Below are 13493 nucleotides of genomic sequence, written 5' to 3' on the forward strand. Positions count from 1 at the left end.
GGTGAGTGAGTGAGTGGGTGAGTGCGTGTTGAGTGAGTGGATGAGTGAGTGGGTGAGTGCGTGTTGAGTGAGTGGGTGAGTGAGTGCGTGTTGAGTGAGTGTTGAGTGAGTGCGTGTTGAGTGAGTGAGTGTGTGAGTGGTGAGTGAGTGAGTGGGTGAGTGCGTGCGTGGGTGAGTGAGTGCGTGTTGAGTCAGTTGGTGGGTGAGGGGCGGAGTGAGTGAGTGAGTGTTGAGTGAGTGTTGAGTGAGTGAGTGTTGAGTGAGTGAGTGTTGAGTGAGTATGTGAGTGGTGAGTGAGTGCGTGGGTGAGTGCGTGTTGAGTGAGTGAGTGTTGAGTGAGTATGTGAGTGGTGAGTGAGTGAGTGTGTGAGTGAGTGGTGAGTGAGTGAGTGCGTGGGTAAGTGAGTGAGTGTTGAGTCAGTTGGTGGGTGACGGGCGGAGTGAGTGAGTGAGTGCGTGGTGTGTGGTGGGGCGAGTCGCTGGCAGTGGGACATTGCGAGGCGAATGCGATTAAAGTAACAGAACCGAACGCAGGAGGGGAGTTTGGGGACAAGGTGACCCCTCGTGTCCCCGCGCACCCGACCCCGTGTGACCGGACGTTCTCCCTTCCTCTGCATTTTTTGCTTATTCAATAAAATACTTCTGGTGAAAAAAAAATAACAACAACCACCGCTTCTACAAAAGTGGCGGTCATTACTCTTATGACCCCTGTCTCAAGACGGTCGAAAACGTCAATCAGCACAGCAACAAACAGCACCGCCAGAGCCGTAATAGACAAAGGGTGTCACACGTTTCTGGAATTCAGCGAGATAATTTATTCTTGGGACCGTCCATAAATGACGTCACGCGATTTTGGGCGATTTTTGACACCTCCCCCCCTTCGGCGTCACAAAAAATCAGACCCCCCCCCCCTCAAATATGACGTCACAAAGCTCTGCACCCCCCCCCCCAAAAAAAACATGCTTCAAATCGCTTTAAACTATTGTCACTGTAGTGCGTATTTAATGTGGCGCTGCACTATGATGTTGTAGGAGAAAATATTTATTAAAAAGTCTATTTAATTAAGTAGAACGTGTTGTCTATATTTATTTAAAGTTGCGCATTTTGATGTGACGTCACATTTCTCAACCCCGCCCCCCCCGCCGCTCGTCACACATCATCACAAATGTCTGACCCCCCCCCTCTAGGTGTGTGACGTCATTTATGGACGGCCCCCTAAGCGCTTTTGGGGGGAAATTAGACGATGTGGGGGGAGGGGTTAGAAAGTGGAGCGGTAAGAGGGGAGACGCAAAAAGAGAAGCGGGCTGACCCGGAGTGTGGTGAGCGGGCGGGTGGGGTGAGTATGAATGGGTGAGTAGGTGAATAGGTGAATGAGTAGGTGAGTGGATGAGTGATGAATGGGTGGGTGAGTGGGTGAGTATGAATGGGTGAGTAGGTGAATGGGTGAATGAGTAGGTGAGTGGATGAGTGATGAATGGGTGGGTGAGTATGAATGGGTGAGTAGGTGAGTGGGTGAATGAGTAGGTGAGTGGATGAGTGATGAATGGGTGGGTGAGTGGGTGAGTATGAATGGGTGAATGAGTAGGTGAGTGGATGAGTGATGAATGGGTGGGTGGGTGAGTGAGTGAGTATGAATGGGTGAGTAGGTGAATGGGTTAATGAGTAGGTGAGTGGATGAGTGATGAATGGGTGGCTGGGTGAGTATGAATGGGTGAGTAGGTGAATGGGTGAATGAGTAGGTGAGTGGATGAGTGATGAATGGGTGGGTGAGTATGAATGGGTGAGTAGGTGAATGGGTGAATGAGTAGGTGAGTGGATGAGTGATGAATGGGTGGGTGAGTGGGTGAGTATGAATGGGTGAGTAGGTGAATGGGTGAATGAGTAGGTGAGTGGATGAGTGATGAATGGGTGGGTGAGTGGGTGAGTATGAATGGGTGAGTAGGTGAATGGGTTAATGAGTAGGTGAGTGGATGAGTGATGAATGGGTGGGTGAGTATGAATGGGTGAGTAGGTGAATGGGTGAATGAGTAGGTGAGTGGATGAGTGATGAATGGGTGGGTGAGTGGGTGAGTATGAATGGGTGAGTAGGTGAATGGGTGAATGAGTAAGTGAGTGGATGAGTGATGAATGGGTGGGTGAGTGGGTGAGTATGAATGGGTGAGTAGGTGAATGGGTTAATGAGTAGGTCAGTGGATGAGTGATGAATGGGTGGGTGAGTGGGTGAGTATGAATGGGTGAGTAGGTGAATGGGTGAATGAGTAGGTGAGTGGATGAGTGATGAATGGGTGGGTGAGTGGGTGAGTAGGTGAGTGTGTGAGTAGGTGATTGGGCGAGTGAGTAGGTGATTGGGTGAGTGAGTAGGTGAGTGGATGAGTGATACATGGGAAGGTGAGTCGGTGAGTGGATGAGTAGGTGATTGGGCGAGTGAGTAGGTGATTTGGTGAGTGAGTAGGCGAGTGTGTGAGTAGGTGATTTGGTGAATTGTTGGGTGAGTGAGTGGGTGAGTAGGTGAATGGGTGAGTGAGTAGGTGAGTGAGTGAGTAGGTGAATGGGTGAGTGAGCAGGTAGGTGAGTGGGTGGATGCGTGGGTGGGTAGGTGGACGAGTCGGTGAATCGGAGAGTAGGTGGGTGAGTATGCGAGTGTGTGAGTGGGCAGCGGTGGTGTAGAGGTTAGCGCACTGCGCTACCAACACGCAGACCGAGGTGTGTATGTTGAACTTCTTTCGCACCGTACGTAGCCAACGGTGCTAATCGTCTGGGCGAGGCACGTGATGGGGAAACTAATTTGTGCGTTTTGTGCTTAGTTGTCCTTCGCCCGCACGTGGGTACACACGTACGCAAGGGGGGAGGAAAGCTGCAGGGCGCATGGTGTGAGATGCCAAGCAGCGAGAGAAACCTCTCTTCAATACAAACATCAGCACCCACCGCCTACTGCGACTACGTGGATGTGTGTGGAATAATCCATCGGGGGGGGGGGGTGGTGTTTGTGGTGTTTGTGGTGGAGCGAGTGGGTGGGTGGAGAGAGAGAATGTGGTGGAGTGGGTGGCTGGGCTGAATAACCAAGGGCAGTCTCTGCGTGCGTGGTTCACAGACAGACACAGACGAGACCCAGCCTCGACAGAATACTGCAGTGGGCGCTCTTTGCGAGCACCTATTAACAGCAACTGGAGTTAACATCGCTGGCGCAACGTGATACTTTTCAGGCTGAGCCGACCTAGGGGTGTCCCGCGTCTGAAATCTGATTGCGATTCGCCAGGTGGTGGTGGTAGCGCAGTGATCCACGCGTCTCTATACAGACACGGCGAGTGCAGTAGCGGCAGCTTCGGCGAACGCGGTGAAAACAGCGAAACACAGCAGCGGGCCGCACTCAGGCGAGCAGCCGCAACAGCAGCGGCCGCAACAGCAGCAGCCGCAACAGCAGCGGCCGCAACAGCAGCAGACGCAACATCCCAAGCAGAATTAACAGCAGCATCAGCCAGCAGCAGGGGCAACAGCAGCTGCGATAGCTTCGTATGCAACAAGAGAGCGGCAACAGCAGCAGACAAGACAGCATCAACAGCATCAACAACAGCAGACAAGACAGCATCAACAGCATATAGTGGAGTACACGAGGACAGAAACAGCACGATCAACACCAGCACCACAGGAGGTGTTTGTCATCACAACAACAGTAGAGACATCAACAGCAGCTCCACAGGAGGTGTTTGACATCACAACAGCAGTAGAGACATCAACAGCAGCACCACCACAGGAGGTGTTTGACATCACAACAGCAGTAGAGACATCAACAGCAGCACAACCACAGGGGGTGTTTGACATCACAACAGCAGTAGAGACATCAACAGCAGCACCACCACAGGAGGTGTTTGACATCACAACAGCAGTAGAGACATCAACAGCAGCACAACCACAGGGGGTGTTTGTCATCACAACAGCAGTAGAGACATCAACAGCAGCACCACCACAGGAGGTGTTTGACATCACAACAGCAGTAGAGACATCAACAGCAGCACCACCACAGGGGGTGTTTGACATCACAACAACAGTAGAGGCATCAACAGCAGCACCACAGGGGGTGTTTGACATCACAACAGCAGTAGAGACATCAACAGCAGCACCACCACAGGAGGTGTTTGACATCACAACAGCAGTAGAGACATCAACAGCAGCACCACCACAGGGGGTGTTTGACATCACAACAGCAGTAGAGACATCAACAGCAGCACCACAGGGGGTATTTGTCATCACAACAGGAGTAGAGACATCAACAGCAGCACCACCACAGGAGGTGTTTGACATCACAACAACAGCCGAGACATCAACAGCAGCACCACAGGGGGTGTTTGACATCACAACAACAGCCGAGACATCAACAGCAGCACCACAGGAGGTGTTTGACATCACAACAGCAGTAGAGGCATCAACAGCAGCACCACAGTGGGTGTTTGACATCACAACAGCAGTAGAGACATCAACAGCAGCACCACAGGAGGTGTTTGACATCACAACAACAGCCGAGACATCAACAGCAGCACCACAGGGGGTGTTTGACATCACAACAACAGCCGAGACATCAACAGCAGCACCACAGGAGGTGTTTGACATCACAACAGCAGTAGAGGCATCAACAGCAGCACCACAGGGGGTGTTTGACATCACAACAGCAGTAGAGACATCAACAGCAGCACCACAGGAGGTGTTTGACATCACAACAGCAGTAGAGACATCAACAGCAGCACCACAGGAGGTGTTTGACATCACAACAGCAGTAGAGACATCAACAGCAGCACCACAGGGGGTGTTTGACATCACAACAACAGTAGAGACATCAACAGCAGCACCACCACAGGAGGTGTTTGTCATCACAACAACAGTAGAGACATCAACAGCAGCACCACAGGAGGTGTTTGACATCACAACAGCAGTAGAGACATCAACAGCAGCACCACCACAGGAGGTGTTTGTCATCACAACAACAGCAGCACGGGAAGGGGTTGGCAGCAGCAGCAACAGCAGCAGCAGAAGCGACCACATCCGGGAGATCAGTGAAGACACAGCTGTAGGGTACAGCAGGCACATCACGGGAGCACCTGCAGCAGACACAGCATCTTAAACAGCAGAACATAGGCACAGCACCAGCTACAGCTGCTGCAGCGACAACTGCACAGCAACGGCCACAGCAGCAGAAAGGAAAGCACAGGGGTCACATCAAAAGCAACAACAGCTGCCGCGACCATTACAGCAAAGGGCGAGGTGACTGTCGACAAACCAACAACAGAAGCATAAGCAGGTGTAACAGCAGGTGTAACAGCAGACAGCAGGTGTAACAGCAGGTGTAACAGCAGACAGCAGGTGTAAGAGCAGGTGTAACAGCAGGTGTAACAGCAGGCAGCAGGTGTAACAGCAGGTGTAACAGCAGGTGTAACAGCAGGCAGCAGGTGTAACAGCAGGTGTAACAGCAGGTGTAACAGCAGGCAGCAGGTGTAACAGCAGGTGTAACAGCAGGTGTAACAGCAGGCAGCAGGTGTAACAGCAGGTGTAACAGCAGGCAGCAGGTGTAACAGCAGGTGTAACAGCAGGTGTAACAGCAGGCAGCAGGTGTAACAGCAGGTGTAACAGCAGACAGCAGGTGTAACAGCAGGTGTAACAGCAGACAGCAGGTGTAACAGCAGGTGTAACAGCAGACAGCAGGTGTAACAGCAGGTGTAACAGCAGGTGTAACAGCAGACAGCAGGTGTAACAGCAGGTGTAACAGCAGGTGTAACAGCAGGCAGCAGGTGTAACAGCAGGTGTAACAGCAGGTGTAACAGCAGGCAGCAGGTGTAACAGCAGGTGTAACAGCAGACAGCAGGTGTAACAGCAGACAGCAGACAGCAGGCAGCAGGTGTAATAGTAGGCAGCAGGTGTAACAGCAGGCAGCAGGTGTAACAGCAGGTGTAACAGCAGACAGCAGGTGTAACAGCAGGTGTAACAGCAGACAGCAGGTGTAACAGCAGGTGTAACAGCAGACAGCAGGTGTAACAGCAGGCAGCAGACAGCAGGCAGCAGACAGCAGGTGTAACAGCAGGTGTAACAGCAGGTGTAACAGCAGACAGCAGGTGTAACAGCAGGTGTAACAGCAGGCAGCTGGTGTAACAGCAGGCAGCAGACAGCAGGTGTAACAGCAGGCAGCAGACAGCAGGTGTAACAGCAGGCAGCAGGTGTAACAGCAGATGTAACAGCAGACAGCAGGTGTAACAGCAGACAGCAGGTGTAACAGCAGGCAGCAGACAGCAGGTGTAACAGCAGGCAGCAGGCAGCAGGTGTAACAGCAGACAGCAGGTGTAACAGCAGGCAGCAGGTGTAACAGCAGGCAGCAGGTGTGACAGGAGACAGCAGGTAGCAGGTGTAACAGCAGGTGCAACAGCAGGTGTAACAGCAGGCAGCAGACGTAACAGCAGGCAGCAGTCAGCAGGTGTAACAGCAGACAGCAGGCAGCAGGTGTAACAGCAGGCAGCAGGTGTAACAGCAGGCAGCAGGTAGCAGGTGTAACAGCAGGTGTAACAGCAGGCAGCAGACGTAACAGCAGGCAGCAGACAGCAGGTGTAACAGCAGACAGCAGGCAGCAGGTGTAACAGCAGGCAGCAGGTGTAACAGCAGGCAGCAGGTAGCAGGTGTAACAGCAGGTGCAACAGCAGGTGTAACAGCAGACAGCAGACGTAACAGCAGGCAGCAGGTATACCAGCAGGCAGCAGGTGTAACAGCAGACAGCAGGCAGCAGGTGTAACAGCAGACAGCAGGTGTAACAGCAGGCAGCAGACAGCAGGTGTAACAGCAGACAGCAGGTGTAACAGCAGACAGCAGGCAGCAGGTGTAACAGCAGACAGCAGGTGTAACAGCAGACAGCAGGTATAACAGCAGGTGTAACAGTAGACAGCAGGTGTAACAGCAGGTGTAACAGCAGACAGCAGGTATAACAGCAGACAGCAGACAGCAGGTGTAACAGCAGGCAGCAGGTGTAACAGCAGGTGTAACAGCAGACAGCAGGTGTAACAGCAGACAGCAGGTGTAACAGCAGGTGTAACAGCAGACAGCAGGTGTAACAGCAGACAGCAGGTGTAACAGCAGACAGCAGGTGTAACAGCAGACAGCAGGTGTAACAGCAGGTGTAACAGCAGACAGCAGGTGTAACAGCAGACAGCAGGTGTAACAGCAGACAGCAGGTGTAACAGCAGACAACAGGTGTAACAGCTGGCAGCAGGTGTAACAGCAGGTGTAACAGCAGACAGCAGGTGTAACAGCAGACAGCAGGTGTAACAGCTCCATGTCTCATGGGCTCCGTGACGGGCAGTAGGGGACATATACAGGCGATCGCACACAGCTCCCCCAACAGCCATACTTCACCTACTGTTGCTGCCGCTGCTGCTCCAGCAACCGGATTCTAGCCGCAGCAGTAGCAGCGGCAGCAGCAACAACGACGACGACTGGCAGGAAGAGAAGCGGGGACGGCAGCCTCTCGCACCTCCTGGACGAGATCACGGTGCAGGTCTTAGCCCCGGGGGGTTTACGCTCGCTGCTGGGGGTGCTGCCTCCCAGGTCTCTGACACCGATCCCACCACCACCGACATCAGCATCAGCGGTAGCAGCAGCGGCGGCGGCGAGGGACTCGGCGTCAACTTTAGCAGCGCAATTGTCGGCAGAATCGTCAGCGGCAGCAGCGTCTCCATCAGCTAAGGCAGCAGCAGCAGCGGGGTTCACATTGAGAACATCGGGCTCAGCAGCAGCATCTCCATCAGCTAGAATATCATCATCATCAGCAGCAGCAGCGAGGTTAATATTAAGAACATCGGGACCAGCATCATCATCAGCGGCAGCACCATCAGTAAAGGATTCACCACCCTTCTTCGACAGTCCCTCCGGAAGGCTTCCTGCTCCTCCTCCTCCTGCTGCTGCTGCTGCACCTTCTCACCCCGTGGACGCCAGCTCCTCCTGCTCGGCTGGTGAGTGTCTCCCCTGCCAGGAGAGAGAGCGAGACGACATCTCCCGTCACCCGCTTCGCTCATCACGAGCAACTCCGCTCTCTCTGCTCCTTCCCTCGTTCGCTCCCTACCCGCATGCCTGCCGGGTGTCCCTCGTCTGTGCCGGTGGCTGTGCGGCCCCAACGGGGGTCGGGCAACCCTGCGGCTCCGGATCCTGTTGGGGACTTTCTTCGTGACGTCGTTAATTAAGGAGCCACCGTCTCGTGATCGTCCACGCGCATGAAGAAATGTTGATTTCGCAATGCACGTGTTCACCTACCCTATTGACCACCACCAAGCACACACTTTGGCCAGCCAGCCAGCCTAACCACAACCTCGTCGCCAACGCTCACTCACTTCAGCCGCCCCCGGTCCCAGAAAGCTTCACCCAAGCCTCACCTCATCCTCACCAAGCCTCACCACCCAGACTCACCCAACCAACCTCACCACCCAGACTCACCCAACCAACCTCACCACCCAGACTCACCCAACCAACCTCACCACCCAGACTCACCCAACCAACCTCACCACCCAGACTCACCCAACCAACCTCAACACCCAGACTCACCCAACCAACCTCACCACCCAGACTCACCCAACCAACCTCACCACCCATACTCACTCAACCAACCTCACCACCCAGACTCACCCAACCAACCTCACCACCCAGACTCACCCAACCAACCTCACCACCCAGACTCACCCAACCATGCTCACCACCCAGACTCACCCAACCAACCTCACCACCCAGACTCACCCAACCAACCTCACCACCCATACTCACCCAACCAACCTCACCACCCAGACTCACCCAACCAACCTCACCACCCAGACTCACCTAACCAACCTCATCACCCAGACTCACCCAACCAACCTCACCACCCAGACTCACCCAACCAACCTCACCACCCATACTCACCCAACCAACCTCACCACCCATACTCACCCAACCAATCTCACCACCCAGACTCACCCAACCAACCTCACCACCCAGACCAGGGGTCGGCAACCTGCGGCTCTTTATTAAGATGTTCAAACACCAAATTTAAAGCTTTTGCAAGGAATCAAGTCTGCATTAACCACACGTACTTATATTTTCATACTTTGATACTGGCAAAAAGGTCCCATTTTGTAGCTGCTCACCCTGAGCTATCTATGCTCGTATAGTGGCATTGTCTTTGTACTGTTCGCCTTTTGGCGTTCTCGGTCTGACACTGGTGAGACTGGGCCCTGAAGATGGCTGTCTCGGGTGTAGGCCAATCAGTTTCAAAGACAATGCATACATTATCAGAGAATATTAGTTCGCATGTTCACCACAAGTACGTGTGGTCAATGCAGACTTGATGCCTTACAATGGGTATCTATTTGGTGTTTGAACATCTTAACACCTGTGTAGTGTGTTTAATTTAGGCGCACACAACAGGTAACTCTAACAGGATAACAACATAGTGTGGTGACCACCACGGCTAACTTAACTAACACTCGGAGGGATACCTACACAGTCGGAGCAGGACAGCTAACAGGCTGCCTGGTCCACGCGTGAAGACCGGAGACTGAGGATCGAGGATGGCGACTTCATTCCCAGAGTTGAACCGCCGAGATCCCTCTCGGGACCCCGCTTATAACTGCTCCGGCGTGGCAGGGCTCTGCCATCGGCCACGCCCCCTTTCTTTAACCCTCGTGGGGACTCTGGGTCCCGGTCACGTGATCCTCGCACCCCCAACTGGGGGTCCCCCTGCCCCTCTCGTCCGGTTACGTGTCCTCTCGGGTTCACCTGGCTGTCACGTCCTCACGCGACCTCTCTCTCAGTGACACCCGGGCTCCGCCCTTACAGTACCATTCACTCGGCACTGTCGCTACACCATGGTGACAACCTCTAGGCCATTACATCACCCCCCCCCCCCCTTCGTAAAACACAGCTGTCCTGGCAGTCAACAATCCCATAATAAGGGTGTGCCTCCCAAAACGTTAACATCAATAAATAACCGACGAGCTCGCAATAAATACAATATGTACAAAATGTACAGTTGTAGTGGGCCCCACTGAGTCGCAGACGTACTTCTTAGAGGCAACACATTTATTACACCAACACGAATACACAAAGGGGTAGCTGCCCCTTTACCAGATAACAGCCTAGCGTGGTGGACCACCCGGCTAACTACACAAACACACTGGGAGTTAGCTACAACGGACTGGACCCCGGCTCGAGTTCTGGAGCACGTGTTGGAGATGTAGAACGTCGATCTTCAGATGACGGTAGCAACAACGAACCCTGGTCCCTCCGAGGAACTGGCTTATATGCTCTCGGGTCGGGGCCGACTCCACCCTTGGCCCCGCCCACCTTCGCGAGAGCTCTGGTTCTCTCTCGACTCTTCTTGAGATAACTTTCCCCCGGACACGTGACCACCCCTTAGCCCCCACCTGCGGGCCCCCTGTAGACTTTACCGGTCACGTGCCTTCGGGGTCAACCAGAGTGCCATGGCCCAGGGTAACCCTGTGCCTGGGCTGACACTCTCCCGCTCCCTCCGGTAGGAGACAGCACTGCACGCCATGCGTGGTGCCACTGCGCTATCCCCGCGCTCACCAAGCCGTTACTAGGGCTGGTACTACACCCACCTACGGGTGTCCGCGATGACAATGCATCGCACGACGTGCCTCGCTAGAGCCGGCATTACTCAGTGACATTCACGATGTCGCTATATACGTGATGTCCACGATGTGAGTACATCGCACGCCGTGCCCCACTAGGTCCGGCACCATACAGTGACATCTGTGATGTCACTACACAGTTACTGAGAAGGGGGAAGAGAGAGATGGAGGAGAGAGAGGACAACAACAAAACAATTAAGAAAATGTTGGCAATGAACACAACCCCGGTTACCCCTCTCACCCCAAAAGCACGTCCCTGTCCTATGTGTGTGACAGCACCCCTGAGTACGAGAATGGCCAGGTTCAGCCAATCACCCAACCGACTCAGGAGTGCTACAAGCAGAAAAACGACGCAGGAACAATGCATGGAGGGGAGCCACTTCAGCCGGGCAGTCCTTGAACGAGTCCTTGTAGCCAGGCCCTCAGGCGAGGTGGGCCTGGGCTCCCTGGGGGACTCGGGGGGAATTCGAAAATGGCCTAACGGACGCGTCCCCTCCCGAGAAGACCAAAGCGTCGGTGGAGAATGGCTGTTTGACGGGCGATCCGCACCATGCTGAGCATCCGTGGTTGGCTCATCCTGCGACTGCGAGGATGTCAGGCTTTTCGGTCCTGTGGGCGGCACAGAATTCCCCTGAGGTACGCCCTCAGTGGATGCATTCCTCGCTGGGCACACCGGACACTCGACCCTTGGGTAGTAGAGATGAAGGGGGCACGCTCGGCGGAACAAATGGTTTAAGTCGTGACAGGTGAACAAACCAAGACCGGCTGAACTGAATTTTACACATTGCGGCCTGTTGGCCTGTATCACGTCGACCGGACCTCGCCAAGGCTTGTACAATTTTGGGGAGGTACCCACCGGCACTTGAGGACAGTGCAGCCAAGCCTTATCACTCGGAGCCCATTTTCTGCCCGGCATGCGGATTCCCCTCAGCCTCTCGTTGGGCGACTGCCGTAAGGCAGAATTATGCTTGGAAGCGTCGCGTGCCTCCGCCACCCGCTGGAGAGTAATGTACATGTGCTCGGACATGTTGACCTTCGACTTACTCGGCCCTGTTTTGAGTTGGACGTCAATTGGGGGGTCCTGCTCTCTGCCGTACATTAAAAAAAACATGGCGAGAACCCAGTGGAAGCATGAGGGGCCATTCTGTAGGCTGCGAGCACCCCGGGGATGTGTAAATCCCAATCGCACTGGGACTCGCTGCCCTTCTGACTCAGGGTCCTGTGCAGACACTCTACCATCCCGCTGGTCTGGGGGTGATAGAGCGATGTACAGACCTTTTTGGTGCCCAACAGGTCACACACCTCCTTAAGTAATTTAAATGAAAATGTTTTGCCCTGATCAGTAAAGAGGTGCTCCAGGGCCCCCTTATCTAACACGTACCCATAAAGGAACGCTTCCGTGATAGCGTCGTGTTTTTTTAACAAGAACAATGGGAGCTCCCCACGGACTGTTAGAAGGACCAATGATGTCAGCAGCCAACATCTCGTTGACCGCCTGACGCACATGGTCCTTTTCCTTGGGGCTTAATCTGTAAGGGTTCTGACAAATTGAGGCAGCGTTTCCCGTATCCATGTGGTGGCTCAAAAGGGGCGTACGGCCAATGTCGTATTTGCTTTTACTGAAAATGTCATAGAACTCCAGCAAGAATGAATGCAACTCAGCCCTCTGCACGTCGGACAATTCAGGATTCTTGGAGCAGAGATCCTCAATCCACTTCCCCCCATCTTTGGATCCCTTCTCCGGGGTCATTCTGACCCCCACACCCCCGACAATGAGCTCGTCGCAACCCGTGGCCGACGCGTGGGCCAGGACAGTGCCCGCCTGTATTACGGACGCGTCTACCCCCGCGTTGAGGACCTGGATAAAAGGCTCCCAGTCGTCGGACACGAGTGTTTGCGCACCCACCAAAGTCAGAACCCAGGTTGCTGTATTTGAGGGACCGAACAGGATCCCGCCGGCGATGTCCGCCCTGTCGAGCTGCTTGCACAGTCTCAGGGGTACCAACATTTGCGTACCAGGTGGAATTGCAGCACCTGGACCGTGGTGTTAGCCGTGCGCAACTGGGTGGGGGAAGATTAAAATGCCATACGACGGCCAGAGGGAAATTCAATGCAACCCTGGTCGACGAGGATTTTCAGGGGCAATTTAGCCAAAAAATCCATACCCAGTAGACAGGGTACAGCCAGGGATTCCGAAACGAGCACCAGCCCTGTCAACTGGATGTCCCCGAAGCCCACCGTCACCGAAATTTGACCCACAATTCCCAATGAGCCGCAATTCGTGGTGAAGCATGGAATCTTAACAGGAGAAAGGGTGCGAGATTTTTAGGGGCAAGATATTAAAAATAATTTCAGAAATGATTGTAGCGGATGCTCCGGTGTCAATTGGCACCCGTACCTCTACCCCCTGTATTGTCCCAATTACGGCCGACAATCCCGCCGCCGCGGCAACAACACGATGGGCAAATTCCGACCACTGAACAGGTCGTAGAGGCCATCCATCACCCGGCAACACCCGACTCTCCTGCTGCGTGACCCGACGAGAGCGAATGCCGGACAAGCACGAACCGATGCGATGAGTGAAGTGACTGCAAGGACCGAGTGGCGGCCCGGCGTGTCGTCCCCGTGCAGCACAGCATCCCAGAGAGATGTGTCCCGGTAGGATGCAATGGTAGCAGACGACCGGACCGCTCCCCGGGCGAGGGAAGGTCCCCCCCTCCTGGGTCGTGCCTCTCTCGTCGCTCCGCGTTTCTGGTGGAGATGTGCCTGGATGCACCGCGCAATCCGCTGGGATGAAAGATCGTCCTCCTCCGTCGCCGGCAAAATGACGTCAAGCTCCTATGCCAG

The 13493-nt window shown here is 54.2% G+C and overlaps 1 protein-coding gene across 1 annotated transcript in view; it reads left to right on the top strand.

Moving 5' to 3' along the window:
- The window catches only part of LOC142924852 (uncharacterized), a 42264-nt gene that overhangs the window by 22436 nt on the left and 6335 nt on the right, over nucleotides 1–13493 (top strand). Inside the window, exon 2 of the mRNA XM_076067746.1 lies at nucleotides 3467–7979. Coding sequence (XP_075923861.1) covers nucleotides 3467–5113 — 1647 coding nt within the window. The 3' untranslated portion in view covers nucleotides 5114–7979. The remainder of the gene's footprint in view (nucleotides 1–3466; nucleotides 7980–13493) is intronic.

Source organism: Petromyzon marinus, chromosome 17 (genome assembly GCF_048934315.1).
Source record: "Petromyzon marinus isolate PM22_M1 ecotype Great Lakes invasive population chromosome 17, UKy_Petmar_22M1.pri1.0, whole genome shotgun sequence".
In the NCBI taxonomy this organism is placed as follows: Eukaryota; Metazoa; Chordata; class Hyperoartia; order Petromyzontiformes; family Petromyzontidae; genus Petromyzon; species Petromyzon marinus.